General features: G+C 37.0%; 1 protein-coding gene across 1 annotated transcript; it reads left to right on the top strand.

Annotated features, from left to right (window-relative positions):
• The first annotated feature begins 447 nt into the window (after positions 1–447).
• LOC107863871 lies at positions 448–1017 on the top strand. Its single transcript, XM_016710087.2, has 2 exons — positions 448–692; positions 789–1017. Exons 1-2 carry the CDS (start codon positions 448–450, stop codon positions 1015–1017), a joined length of 474 nt encoding a protein of 157 aa, XP_016565573.2.
• The last annotated feature ends 15490 nt before the right edge of the window (positions 1018–16507 follow it).

The raw sequence follows: 16507 nt of genomic DNA, 5'->3' as shown, positions 1-16507 counted from the left end.
AGTTGGAGCATTTTTTTAAGTCTTTAAATGTAATTCTAAAAAAACTGAATGTGTTGCTCCCTTTAGCATAAGTTGTGTGTTATCTCTCTCTTCTTTTCTCAAAAAACTTGGTTTTACTGCAAAAACACTAACAATTTGGTATCAAAGCAATCGTCTTGAGGGATCTATGAGTCTAGTTGAGTGCATCAATGAAAGGAGAGAAATTTTTCAGCAATGGCACCACCAGTCTTCGATGGAGACAACTATCAAATATGGGCCATGAAAATGGAGACCTACCTGGAAGCATTGGATCTGTGGAACTCTGTGGAAGAAGACTATGAAGTTCAACCACTTCCAACAAACCCCACTGTAGCACAAATAAAATCACAGAAGGAAAAGAAGACAAAGAAATCAAAGGCAAAAGCATGCTTATTTGCAGCAGTATCTCCTATGATTTTCACATGAATAATGTCCTTGAAGTCAGCAAAAGCAATCTGGGATTATTTCAAGACAGAGTATGCAGGCAATGAAAGGATTCGTGGAATGCAAGTGCTTAATCTCATCAGGGACGAATTGCAGAGAATGAAGGAGTCAGAATCAATAAAAGAGCACCCGGACAGACTTTTAAGCATTGCCAACAAGGTGAGGTTGCTTGAAACCGAGTTAACAGATTCAAGAATTGTGGAGAAACTACTTGTAACAGTGCCAGAGAGGTTTGAAGCCACTATAACAACCCTAGAGAACATTAAGGATCTGTAAAAAATTTCCCTTAAAGAGCTCTTAAATTCCTTGGAAGCACAAGAGCAAAGGCAAGCCATGAGACGATATGGAGTAGTAGAAGGAGCCTTACCAGCCAAACATCAAGACAACAACAAGAATTTAAGGAAGAACTTCAAGAATCAGTCAGAAAATGGAGAAAGTTCATTCAACAATAATAAGAAGGGAAAAGGAGGAGGCTCGAAAAAGATATTTCCACCCTGCCAACACTGTGGGAAGAAAGGCCATCCACCTTTCAAATACTGGAGGAGACCTGATTGATACGAGAATAATTATGGATATGGACTTGTGAGTGTGTAAGTTGGGACCAAGACTTGGTGTGGCAAATAAAGTATAAAGAAGGACTTAAAAACACCAAAATCAGCCCATGACTTAAACTTGATGAGAGCCCATTCATTGAAGGGCCTTTTGGTCATTTAACTTTCATTTTGTAATAGCTATTTAAGGAACATGTTAGGGTTCCATTCAGCAGATTTTGATGATATTTATGAGTGTAGAACACTTTTAACAAGCTCTCTCTAGATGGAGGAGTGACCAAATCGAAACTAGGGCACTATACAAGGGTGGAATCACTTATATGTTGTATTTGCTTGGAAACATTGATGCTTGGGAGGTGGAATTCGAACTTGTATCTTTGAAAGATATAGGTTTATTGTTGTGGGTATCCTTAAGGGTCCAAGATTTTCCATTCTTGGGTTCTTAAGATTATTCCTTCATGTGGTCTATCTATCTATCCTTTTACTTTCATTGTAATCTTTGTAGACACCTAATTTTGCCCCTCCTCAAAGTCCGATTTATTTTTTTTACCTTATCATATTGTGTACCCTCACCCATGTAATTATCCCTCCACAAAATGACAAAAATAACAACCCTATAGATAATTTTATCTTATCTTAACCAACTACCAACCAAGAAAAGGGGGAGGGCCCACTGGATATTGGCTTTTTCTTCTTCTTTCCTTGAAGATTGATAAATAGGAGGGGCCCACCACTAACAAATGGAGAGGATTCATCCACAAGAAAACACACAGGGATATATACATGTGCACAAATAGAAAAAGGGGGGGGGGTCATCTTTTTCATGAAAAAAATTCACCTCACGCCATATATACCACCCTCACCAAAATTTCATGACAACAACAACATGATTCACACATACACACAGAATAACACACACACAACTCAAGATTCCACTCTCAAACACAGCCATACACACGCACACCCATACTAAAAATCACATAAAAAAGGTGAAAAATAGTGAAAGGCGAGGGGAATCGTAGGGGGAATAATGAGATTGAGAAGAGAGTGAGAGATTGGAGAGAGCCAACAGTTTAAGTGAGAGAGGAAGGGAAAGAGAGACATTTTCGACAAGATATTATCAGAAAATGCTACAGCCATCTGCTTTTCTCCCATTTGTCATCAATACCGAGCTCACCGGAGCTTCGGTGTAGTGAAAACACGACGTCCAGCCCTTTGTTCCATCCAAATCCACGTCAAACCATTTTTTCCGACCTCGATTTTGGTTTAATTCTCACCAGAAACACCAATTCTGGCTGTCAGTTCATTTGAGTATGATTGTGTGGTGATTGAATCCAGTTCAATTCTCTCAAAAAAAAGGTCAAATTTAGGCGTTTAGTTATCCCTTTCGATTATTCGACTTCAATTTTGGGTTTCTATTTCTCTATACCGAGTGTGGATTTTGGTCGCTGTCGAGATTCTCTATTCGGGCTTTCTGATCTGCTTTTCTTAGACAGTGTTATCAACGTAATATTCGGAGGTCCAATTCTATATCTCTTATTTTTTTTTTTGTGAATATTTTTGAATGGTGTGATTTTTGGTTGAATTTGGTTGAAGTGATTTTACTCGTCATTAACTGATTGTTAATCCTGGTGTAAAGTATGTTCATCATGTAGTTGATTTGAGGTTATGTTGGATTTTGGGGAAAAAGATCAAAAATTGTCAAAAGAGAATGTTGATTTATGTTGGTTCAGTGATGATTGCCAATGAACATCGACTTTGTTAAGTTCGATAGTATCATGTTTTAGGCAGTGGATCATTAGGCAAGCAATAAGTTGGGTAGGCAAGATTTAGGATTTGTGATTGTTGAATGATGAAATGTTTGTGGAATGGTTTTGATTTATACATTGACATCTATTGTATTTATTTGGTCGGGGAATTCCCCAAAGTATTTGTGTTGATTTATCCGGGGAATGCCCCAAAGTATTTTGTAATCGGAGGACGTTCGTGATGAAGGCCCAAGGCATCGGGTAAAACGACGGAGCATAGTTTAGGATTAGTTTAGAATAAGATTTATATTTTTCGCATTTTTTTGTTTTTGGATTGTAATAATTGGACTGAACACTATAATTTTGGATTTGTTTGTTTGTTTGATTGATTGATTGGTTTGTATGTTTTTGTGTGGTTTATACACTCTTAGCGTCGAATTAGCCGATATGTTCCACTAAGAGACCGTGGTCAAACCACGGGATCGAGGAGTGCCTAACACCTTCCCTTCGGCCAACAGAATTCCTTAGCTGAAATCTCTGTTCGCAAACCAGTTTAAAGAGTCAAATGGTTTTGAAAAAAAATTTCCAATGGTGACTTGGCACACCAGATTATGCCAAGTGGCGACTCTGATTTCAAATGTAAAAACAATCCTTCTTCAAAACAAATCGTTTTCTTTTGTCACTTAATAATAAAAACCCTTTCGAACCCAATATAAAATCTAATCTTTCGGAGTTAAAAAAGGGGAGTGACAGCTCTGGTGACTCTGCTGGGGAAGACAAGTTTTCAGAATTCGAGCTATTTTTTGGAGTCGTATCGACTTTGTTTGGCATTACGGATGTATAAACATTGTTTGTGATTATTGTTTGTGTTATTATTATCACTGTTGTGCGTTTTTCGTGCTCTTTGTTTATAGTATTTATCCTATGTGTTACCACTTTTATATCTGTCATCATGTGTCTACCCCCAGGCCTTTTTTCTGCAACAAGTCTATAGTACACGTGTTATACACGACCTCTAGTTGAGTCACCCTTATTTTAGGGGGGGAGCCGTCGGTGTTATGGAGTAGGTGGAAAGTAAAGCAGCCACTATCGACCATACGCTCCCCCGAACAGCCTTGTTAGTGAACCACAACGTAGGTCAGCCTTTAGGTCATGCTTATGTGCATCACACTGAGACCTAGCGGGACCCACATGGCCCTTTGTAGGAGACTCACCTCAAAAGCATCCCTACGTGCTAACCGTTGCATCTTTAAGGGTAACGTGGTCATTTGACGGACTAATTTTAATATATATATATATATATATATATATATAAAGTGAGTCGAAAAGAATGAATCAAAAAGAGTTTCATAGTTGTTTGAGTTTTTTATGGCTTTTATTTTTTACAATTCCAAAATTCAAAAGGACTTTTTCTACCTTTCGCACTCATTTTTCTCAAAAACATCAAAAAGATTTTTCTTTGTCTAGTTTAGCATGCATTCACAATTTGAAAACTTCAAAAAGATTTTTTTTCATTCATAGGATGTGTTTATAAAAGAAAAATACAAAAGAGAAAAAAAAAGATGTTAGAAATTTTTTACATTTCGTATAACGAAAATACCAAAAAGATTTTTCTTTCATAGTTGGTGATGTCATTTTTTTGTGAAGTATCAAAATGAAAACTCAAAAGATTTTATTAACGTGGTTTATCGTCTGTCTTTGGTCGTATCTCTTAAGTCAGGGTCTAGCCTGTTATTTAATCATTAATTGTCCAATCTGGATGAACTATGCACCCCTGATTCTCCTCTTTCGGGAGTGAGATAGTAGGCAGCCTATTGTTGGTTCGGGGATCTTATTTAAAAAATCCAAAAAAAAAAAATTCTTCACTTTTCATCTAGAGTAGGTGTTTCATACATGTCTTGAAAATAAAATTACAAAAAAAAATCCTTAATAGTCGTAGGTTTTATTTTTGGTTGATCTTATTCTAAAAAATTCGAAAAAGATTTTCTTCACTCTTTATTTAGAGTAGGTATTTCATATACATCTTCAAGAGAAAACTATCAAAATATTTTTCCTTTAATAGTTTCAAGTTTCATTTTCATATGAAATTCATAATTGAAAACCCCAAAAGATTTTTTAATCATAAGTTTCGTTTTGTATAGGTATTTTAAAAGTAAAAAATGCAAAAAGATTTTCGTCAATTCTTTTGACAAATTGTTATTTTTTTTCTTTCAAGCAAAAGAATGGAAAAAGAGTTTAATTGGCCATTTTGGCAAGACTTCATGAAGTACGCATACCTGATTCTCCCCTTTCGGGGTGAGATACGTAGGCGCCTTCTAGGGTTCGGTGATTTTTTTTCAAAAAAAAAAAATTAAAAATAAAAAGAGGTTTTGAAAAATCATTGAACTCTAACGCATTTGCTATCTCTTGTCCAGTTAGTATAAGGTGGTTGGTTTGTGAAATTTTTGCTGGTCCTCCATATTGCTCCAAGTCACAGAGAAAGTTATGGCCAACAAGGATACCGAGTTAGTTGTCACTAATCAGATAGGGAGTTCGGGGAATGAGAATGTAGAAGATAATGAAGAGATTCGGAAATTAAGGCGGAAAATAATAGAAATGCATCAAGCTTGGGCTAATGGGTTGCCTCTTCCTCCAGTTCCCACTGATAATCTGGAATATCTTTCTAGCTTGCCTCCCATGTCACATGCACAATTTCTCATTTTTGTTGATATGCCACAACATGCATCAGGATCGACTCCAGGGCAACAATATCCAACTACTTCCAATGTTCATTTCCTCACTCCCCAATCCAAGACTACCACATACTCGGCTCCAGCTGTTGTTTATGCTTTTGCGGCGCCACCCCCACCTCCTACTTTTGATGTTCATCCACAAGTTGTGCCTCCCTACTCTACAAGAGAGCCTGCATTGAATATTTTTAGTGATCAGCATTATGCTCTCGAGCCTACACTTAAGTCAACTGGTCCTTACGATTGTCCTCAACTGCCTGAATTTACTCCTAACACCGAAAAGCCTGTTATGACAGAAGAACAAGAGGAAATATCTAGAAAATTGAGAAGTTTGGAACTGACTATGAAAACTTGCTAGGACTTGGGGGGTACAAAAGTGTCGCATATACAGATCTGTGCATGTTTCCTGGTGTACATCTTCCTCTTGGTTTTAAAATGCCGAAGTTTGAGAAGTATGATGGACATGGCGATCCTGTAGCACATTTGAGACGCTATTGCAACCAGCTAAGGGGTGCTGGAGGGAAGGAAGAATTACTCATGGCATATTTTGGTGAGAGTCTTTCAGGTCTAGCTTCAGAATGGTTTGTTGACCAAGACATTGACAAATGGATTAGTTGGGATGACCTAGCTAACAAATTTGTGCAACAATTTCAATATAATGTGGAGTTGATCCCTTACGAAAAATCCCTAACTAGTATAACAAAGAAGAATACTGAGAGTTTCAGGGAGTATGCGACCAAATGGCGCGAACAAGCTACTAGAGTAAAACTGCCAATGAAAGAAAGTAAAATGGTAGAGGTGTTTATTAAAGAGTAGGACGAAACATATTATTAACACTTGTTACCTGCATTAGGCACGTCGTTCATTGAGGTCCTTAAAATGGGGGAGATGATAGAAGAGGGAATTAAGGCTGGTCGCATTGTGAGTTTTGCAACATTGAAAGCGACTACTCAAGTAATTCAAAAGGGTTCAGGAAGTGTTGGGCAGAAAAATAATGAGGAAGATGCATCTGCAATTATAGTTGGACAGCAATAAAAGTCAAGAAGACCACGTCATCATCAATCTCAAGCTCAAGCTCAAGTTTATGCCCAGGCTCCATATAATCACTCCCAAAATCCATTATACTCTGTTCCTCCACATCCATATCCATTGTATAATGCACAACCACGTGTTCAACCCTCATCTTATGCACAATGGCAAACCCCAATGCCCCAGAGTCATCCTCTAACTCCACAAACATACCAAAACCTTTCTAAGCCAAATTTTCTATCCAAGCCAAATAATGAAATGAGGCAGTAGTCGAGAGATAGCTTTACACCAATTGGAGAGTCATATGCCAGTTTATTTCAGAGACTGGTACAAGAAGGAATGATTACTCCTCTCCTTGGGCACACCCTTAATCGATTACTCCTCTCCTTGGGCACACCCTTAATCGGCGTTCAAGAAATTTTGATCCTAACGCACGATGTGCGTATCATTCTGAGGCTCAGGGTCATAGTATTGAAGATTGTCGATATTTGAAAAGAAAAATGGAAAAGATAATTCATGATGGATCAATTATGGTGCAGAACATTGATAGTGAGGGAAGCTCTAGTCATGTTGATATGTAAACCAGTGGCTAAGTTGTCAGGCTGAGCAATTGAGAATTCACCTATCTCCCCACTAGGAAGAGGTCTGATAGTTGTTTTGTCTTCTTTTCTATTTTTCAAATTATTTCAGGTTTGTAGTTCGGGATCTATCTTGTTTTGTCCCTTTGCCGTTTATGTTCAAACCCCTCTATCTTTCATTTTTATTAAATGGGGTGTCCCCTTTTTCTTTGTGTTTTAATTATGTGTTATTTGTTTGCTTTTTTTTACATGGTACATTTTATGTTGACTCTAGTGATATGATATGCTAGTGAAATTCATAGCTAGATCTTAACATCCAATTTAAGAATGAACATTGAATCAGAGGGTTAAAGTTAGAAAAAGAGAGCATCTGAGGAAATAAATAGACTGCTGGGGCATCTAGTGATCAAGTTGAAACCTTCTTTGAAAATTAAGGCTATTATTTTGAAAATTGTGAGAATAACTTGGTCATCAATTGAAAGACATATCTCAATTAGGTCAAGTATTGAATGTGTGATCCTATGTCAAAAGGAACAGGAAGAAAATCAGCTCCACGAAGTCATGAGTCCTTCAGCATGAGGAATGTACAACGAAAATGGAGTTATATGTTTGACAAGTGTAGAAAAAGAAGTGACATACATGCTCAGTTGAAGTTAGTGTTGTTAAGTGCCACAAATGATCTTCATCTTTCGTTTTCATATTGCATGATATGTACTTGCATTTTTAATGATTGATATGGCGAAGGCCTTTCATTCTACTATCCAAACATCATCTCATCCTTTGTTTACCCATTTGAGCTTTAGTCCTATTTTCTTTCATACCCCTCTTTTGGAATCATATAGAGTCAACAAAACTCAAAAGAAAGGTGTCGAGCAAAATAGTAGAGTCAGAAAAGTTTCAAAAAAAAAAGAAGAGAAAATGTGTCCAAAGGAGAAAAAGAAGAGCGTCGAGAAAAATAAAGTCAGAAAAGCCCCAAAGAGAAAGGAGTCAACAAAAGGAAAAAAAACTTAGAATCAAGTGAAACAAAAACAAGCTGCCAGAACTACGCATAACCTGATTCTCCTCTCTCGGGGGTGAGATACGTAGGCTAACCTACTCAGGGCTCGGTCCAACCAAATAAACAATTTAGAGTCACCCAGTCAAAAGAAACTGGGGCATGAGTTAATCCTCATTGTTTGAGTCGATTCCAAAAGTTGTAAGTCCTACTCCACTTCAAGTGTCGTTTGGGCCCCATGTCATCCTTTCTTTCTAACCTTATCCAAAAATCAAGTTACAACCAAAGAAAGACCTTTAGATCAATCTTTGAGAATGTTAAGGCTGAGCATGCAAGGGATATGATGATGCATTTGAGAACTATTTGTCTTCCTCAGCATAGGGAATCAAGAGAGAAATAAAAATGAGAAAGTCTTATCGGTGAAAACCCTTACGGGCACCATAAGGCGATGGTAAGTTGAGAAAAATAAAAATGAGAGAGTCTTATTGGTGAAAACCCTCATGGGCACCATAAGGAGATAGTGAGCCGAGAGAAAATGAAAGAAGCTTGTTGGTGAAAACCCTTCAAGGCGCCACTAGCCGAATGGGGTCTTAAATGCAATTGAACTAAGAAAGCAACTCAGTTTCAAGGACATTAACTCAACAACAATGGGTAGAAAGTTTGGATGAAAGATCAAGCTGCTTAATCCAAAATGCATGGCATAATCATTAGTGTTGACTGTCATTTTTAGATGAATTTTTCATTTCTTTGTTTTAAAAGGGGACATTCATTGTCTTTTCTTTCTTTTCTTTATTTTAATTTTATATTTCTTGAGTCAGTTATCAAAACAAAAATTGTCATTCTTTTTTTTCGTTTCTTGTCTTTGAGTCAAGTCCGTGTCAAAACAAGTGAGAAAAGATTTCAAAACTGGCTACCAGCTTCTTTAATTGCACAAAGCAAGACAAAATCTAGCACATAAAAGAGACATGATTGTGAGCCCAAAAAAAGGCATGCAGGAAGTTTTTTCAACAGAGAAGTCAGGGAACTCATGGAAATACCAAGGTTCAAAGGGTTTATTTGAGAAACACGACAAAGCAGAAATACTGTGTTTGTTTCAAAGTCACTCTTAATAAGCTGAGTTTGAGTTAATGATACAGTAAGTCAATGACATATGCTAATGGCTGGAAGCAAAGTTAAATATGACGGGGGCAGAAGCAAGTGCCTCAAAAACCAAAGCCACAAAGTAGCCACCATGTTTTTAAACTCACAAGTTTTCTTTGTATGTAATAGGAATACATGTTGCATTCAGATCAAGGATTTCAGAGCCTAAACATCAAAGGCCATAATTTCTCACCTCAACAAATGCAAGAGGCAAGGTTGTTGCACAGGTTTGGTAATCAAAACCATGGTAAAACTCATAATTCAAGATCTCAGGAGACGCACTTCCTTGTTTTGATAATTCAAACAACATTGATAAGGAAACACACTTCCTTGATTGGGTAATTTGAATTTTTCTTCATAGGTAATGCACTTCCAAACTTAAGTCTTGATTCCTAGAAGACGTACCTTTTAGTCGAGTTACCCCCTTCGATTCCTATAAGACGTACCTTTTAGTCAAGTCATCCCCTTTGATTCCTATAAGACATACCTTTTAGTCGAGTCATCCCCTTTGATTCCTATAAGACATACCTTTTAGTCGAGTTATTCCTCTTGATTCCTAGAAGACGTACCTTTTAGTCGAGTCATTCCCCTTGACTCCTAGAAGACGTACCTTTTAGTCAAGTCATCCCCGTTGATTCCTATGAGAAGTACCTTTTAGTTGAGTCATTCTTATTGATTCCTATAAGACGTACCTTTTAGTCGAGTCATTCCCTTTGATTCCTAGAAGACGTACCTTTTAGTCAAGTCATTCCCTTTGATTCCTATAAGACGTACCTTTTAGTCAAGTCATTCCCTTTGATTTCTATAAGACGTACCTTTTAGTCGAGTCATCCCCTTTGATTCCTATAAGAGGTACCTTTTAGTCGAGTCATCCCCTTTGATTCCTGTAAGACGTACCTTTTAGTCGAGTCATTCCTCTTGATTCCTAGAAGACGTACCTTTTAGTCGAGTCATTCCCCTTGACTCCTAGAAGACTTACCTTTTAGTCAAGTCATCCCCGTTGTTTCCTATGAGAAGTACCTTTTAGTCGAGTCATTCCCTTTGATTCCTAGAAGAAGTACCTTTTAGTCGAGTCATTCCCTTTGATTCCTATAAGACGTACCTTTTAGTCAAGTCATTCCCTTTGATTCCTATAAGACATACCTTTTTGTTGAGTCATCTCCTTTGATTCCTATAAGACGTACCTTTTAGTCGAGTCATTCTTCTTGATTCCTAGAAGACGTTTCTTTTAGTCGAGTCATTCCCCTTGAATCCTAGAAGACGTACCTTTTATTCAAGTCATCCCCGTTGATTCCTATGAGATATACCTTTTAGTCGAGTCATTCCTATTGGTTCCTATAAGACGTACCTTTTACCCGAGTCATTCCCTTTGATTCCTAGAAGACGTACCTTTTAGTCGAGTCATTCCCTTTGATTCCTATAATACATACCTTTTAGTCAAGTCATTCCCTTTGATTCCTATAAGATGTACCTTTTAGTCGAGTCATCCCCTTTGATTCCTATAAGACGTACCTTTTAGTCGAGTCATTCCTCTTGATTCCCAGAAGACGTACCTTTTAGTCAAGTCATTCCCCTTGAATCCTAGAAGACATACCTTTTAGTCAAGTCATCCCCGTTGATACCTATAAGACGTACCTTTTAGTTGATTTATCCCCTTTGATTCCTATAAGACGTACCTTTCAGTCAAGTCATTCCAATTAACTCATAGAAAATGCATTTCTTTATTTGGGATAATTTTCTTTTCAGTTTTGATGTGATTTCAGGAGCATGCCCGAAGCACAGAGATAATAAATGGAAAACCAAGAAACAAGATGAAACAATTGAAAGCCAAGCAACAAATTAAAAAATTACAAGTCAGGAGCCCACCTGAAGAATAGGGTGATGAAACTCAAGTCAAGAGTTCAGAAAAGCTGCATAGATAGGACTTTTGTAATTTTATTTATCTTTTTAACTCTTGTAATTTTTAGTTTTTGATGTAATGGCAGAGCCGCAAACCAGAACCTCGACAAGGCCTCACTCGACTCTCCAACTCGATATAATTCCTCTCCTTCCAACCATTTGAGATACCTGTGATTGGACTCTCTCATAACTTGGGTAAGTAAGATGTCAAAAACCCGATTACCCTTCTTCCTTCTGTTTCTTTCTTTGAATAATGTTCGGGTCAAAATTTGGTCTTGTTGTCTACTTCGTTGTCTGAAAATATTTCATGTTTATATTCAAAGGGGCATGCTGTAGACACCTAATTTTGTCCCTCCTCAAAGTCCAATTTTATTTTTTTTACCTTATCATATTATGTACCCTCACCCATGTAATTATCCCTCCACAAAATGACAAAAATAACAACCCTATAGATAATTTTATCTTATTTTAACCAACTACCAACCAAGAAAAGGGGGAGGGCCCACTGGATATTGGCATTTTCTTCTTTCCTTGAATATTGATAAATAGGAGGGGCCCACCACTAACAAATGGAGAGGATTCATCCACAAGAAAACACACAGGGATATATACATATGCACAAATAGAAAAGGGGGGGGTCATCTTCTACACAAAAAAAAATTCACCTCACACCATATATACCACCCTCATCGAAATTCCATGACAACAACATGATTCACACATACACACAGAATAACACATACATAACTCACGATTCCACTCTTAAACACAGCCATACACATTCACACCCATACCAAAAATCGCATAAAAAAAGGTGAAAAACAGTGAAAGGCGAGGGGAATCGTAGGGGGAACATTGAGATCGAGAAGAGAGTGAGAGATCAGAGAGAGGCAATAGTTTGAGTGAGAGAGAAAAGGTGAGAGAGACGTTTCCGGTGAGATATCACCAGAAAATGCTACAGCCATCTGCTTTTCTCCCATTTGTTGTCAATACCGAGCTCACCGGAGCTCCGGTGTAGTGAAAACACTACGTCCAGCCCTTTGTTCCATCCAAATCCACGTCAAACTATTTTTCCCGACCTCGATTCTGTTTTAATTCTCATCGGAAACACCAATTCTGGCTGTCAGTTCATTTGAGTATGATTGTGTGGTGATTGAATCCAGTTCAATTCTCTCTCAAAAAAAAGGTCAAAGTTAGGCGTTTGGTTATCCCTTTCGATTATTCGACTTCAATTTTGGGTTTCTATTTCTCTATACCGAGTGTGGATTTTGGTCGTTGTCGAGATTCTCTATTCGATCTTTCTGATCTGGTTTTCTTAGACAGTGTTATCAACGTAATATTTGAAGGTCCAATTCTATATCTCTTTTTTTTGTGAATATTTTTGAATGGGGTGATTTTTGGTTGAATTTGGTTGAATTTGGTTGAAGTGATTTTACTCTTCGTTATCTGATTGTTAATCCTGGTGTAAAGTATGTTCATCATGTAGTTGATTTGAGGTTAAGTTGGATTTTGGGGAAAAAGATCAAAAATTGTCAAAAGAGAACGTTGATTTATGTTGGTTCAGTGATGATTGCCAATGAACATCGACTTTGTTAAGTTCGATAGTATCATGTTTTAGGCAGTAGATCATTAGGCAAGCAATAAGTTGGGTAGGCAAGATTTAGGATTTGTGATGGTTGAATGATGAAATGTTTGTGGAATGGTTTTGATTTATACATTGACATCTATTGTATTTATTTGGCCGGGGAATTCCCCAAAGTATTTGTGTTGATTTATCCAGGGAATGCCCCAAAGTATTTTGTAATCGGAGGACGTTCGTGATGAAGGCCCAAGGCATTGGGTAAAACGACGGAGCATAGTTTAGGATTAGTTTAGAATAGGATTTATATTTTTCGCATTTTTCTATTTTTGGATTGTAATAATTGGACTGAACACTATAATTTTGGATTTGTTTGTTTGTTTATTTGATTGATTGGTTTGTATGTTTTTGTGTGGTTTATACACTCTTAGCGTCGAATTAGCCGATATGTTCCACCAAGCGACCGTGGTCGAACCACGGGATCGAGGGGTGCCTAACACCTTTCCTTCGGTCAACAGAATTTCTTAGCTAGAATCTCTGTTCGCAAACCAGTTTAAACAGTCAAATGGTTTTGAAAAGGATTTTCCAATGGTGACTTGGCACACCAGATTATGCGAAGTGGCAACTCTGATTTCAAATGTAAAAACAATCCTTCTTTGAAACAAATCGTTTTCTTTTTTCACTTAATAATAAAAACCCTTTTGAATCCAATATAAAATCTAATCTTTTGGAGTTAAAAAAGGGGTGTGACAATCTTGTTTAGAGTTTGTGTTGTAATCTTGTGTTCTTCTTCTTGTTGTTGAATCCGAATCTTATAGTCATTGTGTTCACCTTCTTTTTTTTTGTGTTGCTGCTAATTTGGTGTTGAAAACACAGCTCTTTATCTCATTATTGTGTTGTAGTAGCGAATCCGAGAGTGGTCTCCATCTTGTTCCTCGAATCCTTAAGATTAGTGGACTATTTTGAAGTGTGTTTGGACTATTTTTTGCCCCATTTCGTGAGTTCCTTGGGCTTTTTCGTATCATTTGGTATCAAAGCCGAGTTTGATTTTGTTCCTACGAAATCAATCTTGGGTTTGTTACTTAGAAAATCAAACAAAAAACCTGAAAACTAAAAACTGAAAAAAAAATCTAGAAAAGTGGAAATTTGTCCACTTTTCTTTCTTGGCCAAAAACTGTGTTCTTGTTGTCTTGGCCGAGATTTGTTTGTTGTGTGTCTAGATCTAGTCGTGTTCTTGTTTGTTTTGTTATTTCTAGTGTTAGTCTTCTTGTTCACTAACACTTTTGAGTCTAGATCTAAACTTGAGCTTAAACTTGTTGAAAGTTGTTGTTGTGAACAAATTAATGCCCATGTATTGATGTTGTTGTTCTTGGCCGTGTGGTGACCTTTCTTGTGAACTTGTGCAGGACGTTGTTGGTGTTGTTATTGTTCTTGAAAAGTTTTTATATTCTTGTTGTTCATCATAATCTTCACCCCTTGTTAAGACCAAAACACCACACTAAAGTACTTGGTCGTTTGTTGGAAGTTTGTAGTTGACCTTGTTGTTGTGGAATTGTTGTTGTTCTTGAGAGATTGTTGTTGATTTTCTTGGTGATTGTTGAAGTGTTCTTGATGTTCTTCCAAACCTTCATACCTTGTTAAAATAAAGTGAAAGTTAGATCCCAAAAGGTGAAGGAAAAGTGTGACAAATTTGTTAGTCTTGAAAGACTTGCCATCACTCACTAATTAGTCAATCACATTTCAACCACTTTCCCATAAAACAAGGATCCATGTTTTAAGGAGGAGTACAAGTCTAGTCCAAGATTTTTGAGTCTTGAAAGTTGAATTGAAAAAGCAACTCCAAAGACTAGTTTGTGTTTCCCTTCATTGAACAAGTTACACCAAAGTCAAAATTGTAAAAGTTGATCAAGACTTCCCAATTTGGAAAATAAAATTGTTGAGAACTGAGGCCAATCACGGATTGCCACAATCACAAATTAATGTTCACCAACAAATTTTAAGCTCAATTTTTGATCTTTTAGTTTCATTTTGTGTCTTTAGTTTCGTTTGTTGATTCTAAATGTAATTTACAAGCTAGTACTAGATTGTGAGTTAGTTTTGAAACCGTTCTTCGTGTTAACTTTGCTTTGTGTGTTTTAATTCTTTGAGTCATTGTAATACGTCTTTGTGTATTCCTTACTCCTTGGAGTCCTTCTCAACATTAGATTTACCTCTCAACATCACTCGGAGTACAAGCAAGCTTGCAACACTTGTGAGATTGAGTGTGAGGATCCAAGAGTCAAGAAATAAAAAGAAAGAGTGGGGATGTTTTTGTAGAACTAATGTGTTTTCTGTTTTTGTAGGTAACTCCTTTGCCATAATGGACACCATTTTGGCCCTCGTTGATGCTATGTCCAGAGACCTTTCTAGGGCAAATCTGGGTCTTGAAAACATTTACTCGGATGTGGTAACTATGGTTGAGAGGTTGGATCGAATGGGGAGACGAGGGAACTCTCGTGTTTTTACTCCCGAAACTTTACCTACAAAAGCCAATCCTCCAAGTTCACCACAAAATGTCATAAGCCAAGCTACAATTTACCCACAAAATCGAGAACAAGGTAGGCCCCTTCCCCCGCTAGTTGATCAAGTCCAACAAGAAGGACTTGTAAACCAATTTCCTCCCATCCAAGCTCCACAACCGAAGCTCCACATTACCAAAGAAGTCCACTTTACCAAATCAATCCTTTCAATCTAAACTCCACTTTACCAAAGCCTACATATCCAAGAAGAGAAACATGGTAGAGAGGTACATGAAGGATATGGAGCCTACGACAATGCTTATATGATGGAGGGAAACTTGAGTCAGATAAGATTGAAGCCAAAACTCAAGATGGAGAGGAAGCCGAGGTTCAAAATGAAAATATTAGCCACGAATTGTGTTTGTGTTACTCTCGGGTCCATCTTGTTGGTGGACTATTTTTGGAGTCATTTTTTATATGTCCCTTGTTGTTATTGAGCTCTTGGGCTCTTCATGTTTTTACGGACTATTTTTTAGTGGACTCTTTGAAGTGGCCAATTGAACGAGGTGAAGCCGTGAATTTATGGACAAATTCCTCTCAAGATGGAGAGGATGATACGAGAATAATTACGGATATGGACTTGTGAGTGTGTAAGTTGGGGCCAAGACTTGGTGTGGCAAATGAAGTATAAAGGACTTAAAAACACCAAAATCAGCCCATGACTTAAACTTGATGAGAGCTCATTCATTGAAGGGCCTTTTGGTCATTTAACTTCCATTTTGTTATAGCTATTTAAGGAACATGCTAGGGTTCCATTCAGCAGATTTTGTGTAATGACCCTTACGGTCATTTTACTGTATTTTCATATAATTGTAGTACTATCTAAATATATGTCGTGGATTATTTAATTTAATTTGGTATTTTGTAAAAATATAATTTAGTACCCTTCTAAAATATTTTCGATATTTGTAAAATTCTTTAAGTCATGAGATATTTATCTCACTTTATAATAGGTTTTTATGATTTGTTAATATTTTAAGTGGAGATAGTAAATTTAAAAAAAAAATATTAAAATACTATTATTATATAATAGAGGTTTTGTTAGAAATAATTTTCTATTAATTATGGTATATCCAAAATATTATAATTATTTTACCACAAATTTATACAATATTCGATTATGTATACAATGTAGACAAATTATTAGAAGTGTACACGTGGGAATGAATTGTGGAAAGAAGCATGGCAGCCATATGTTTGTCCATGATTTGGCCAATTGGAAAGGGCTTTACCTTCTTTT

The sequence above is a fragment of the Capsicum annuum genome, chromosome 6 (assembly GCF_002878395.1).
Source record: "Capsicum annuum cultivar UCD-10X-F1 chromosome 6, UCD10Xv1.1, whole genome shotgun sequence".
Taxonomy (NCBI): Eukaryota; Viridiplantae; Streptophyta; class Magnoliopsida; order Solanales; family Solanaceae; genus Capsicum; species Capsicum annuum.
This window is presented reverse-complemented; position numbering and strand designations above follow the sequence as displayed.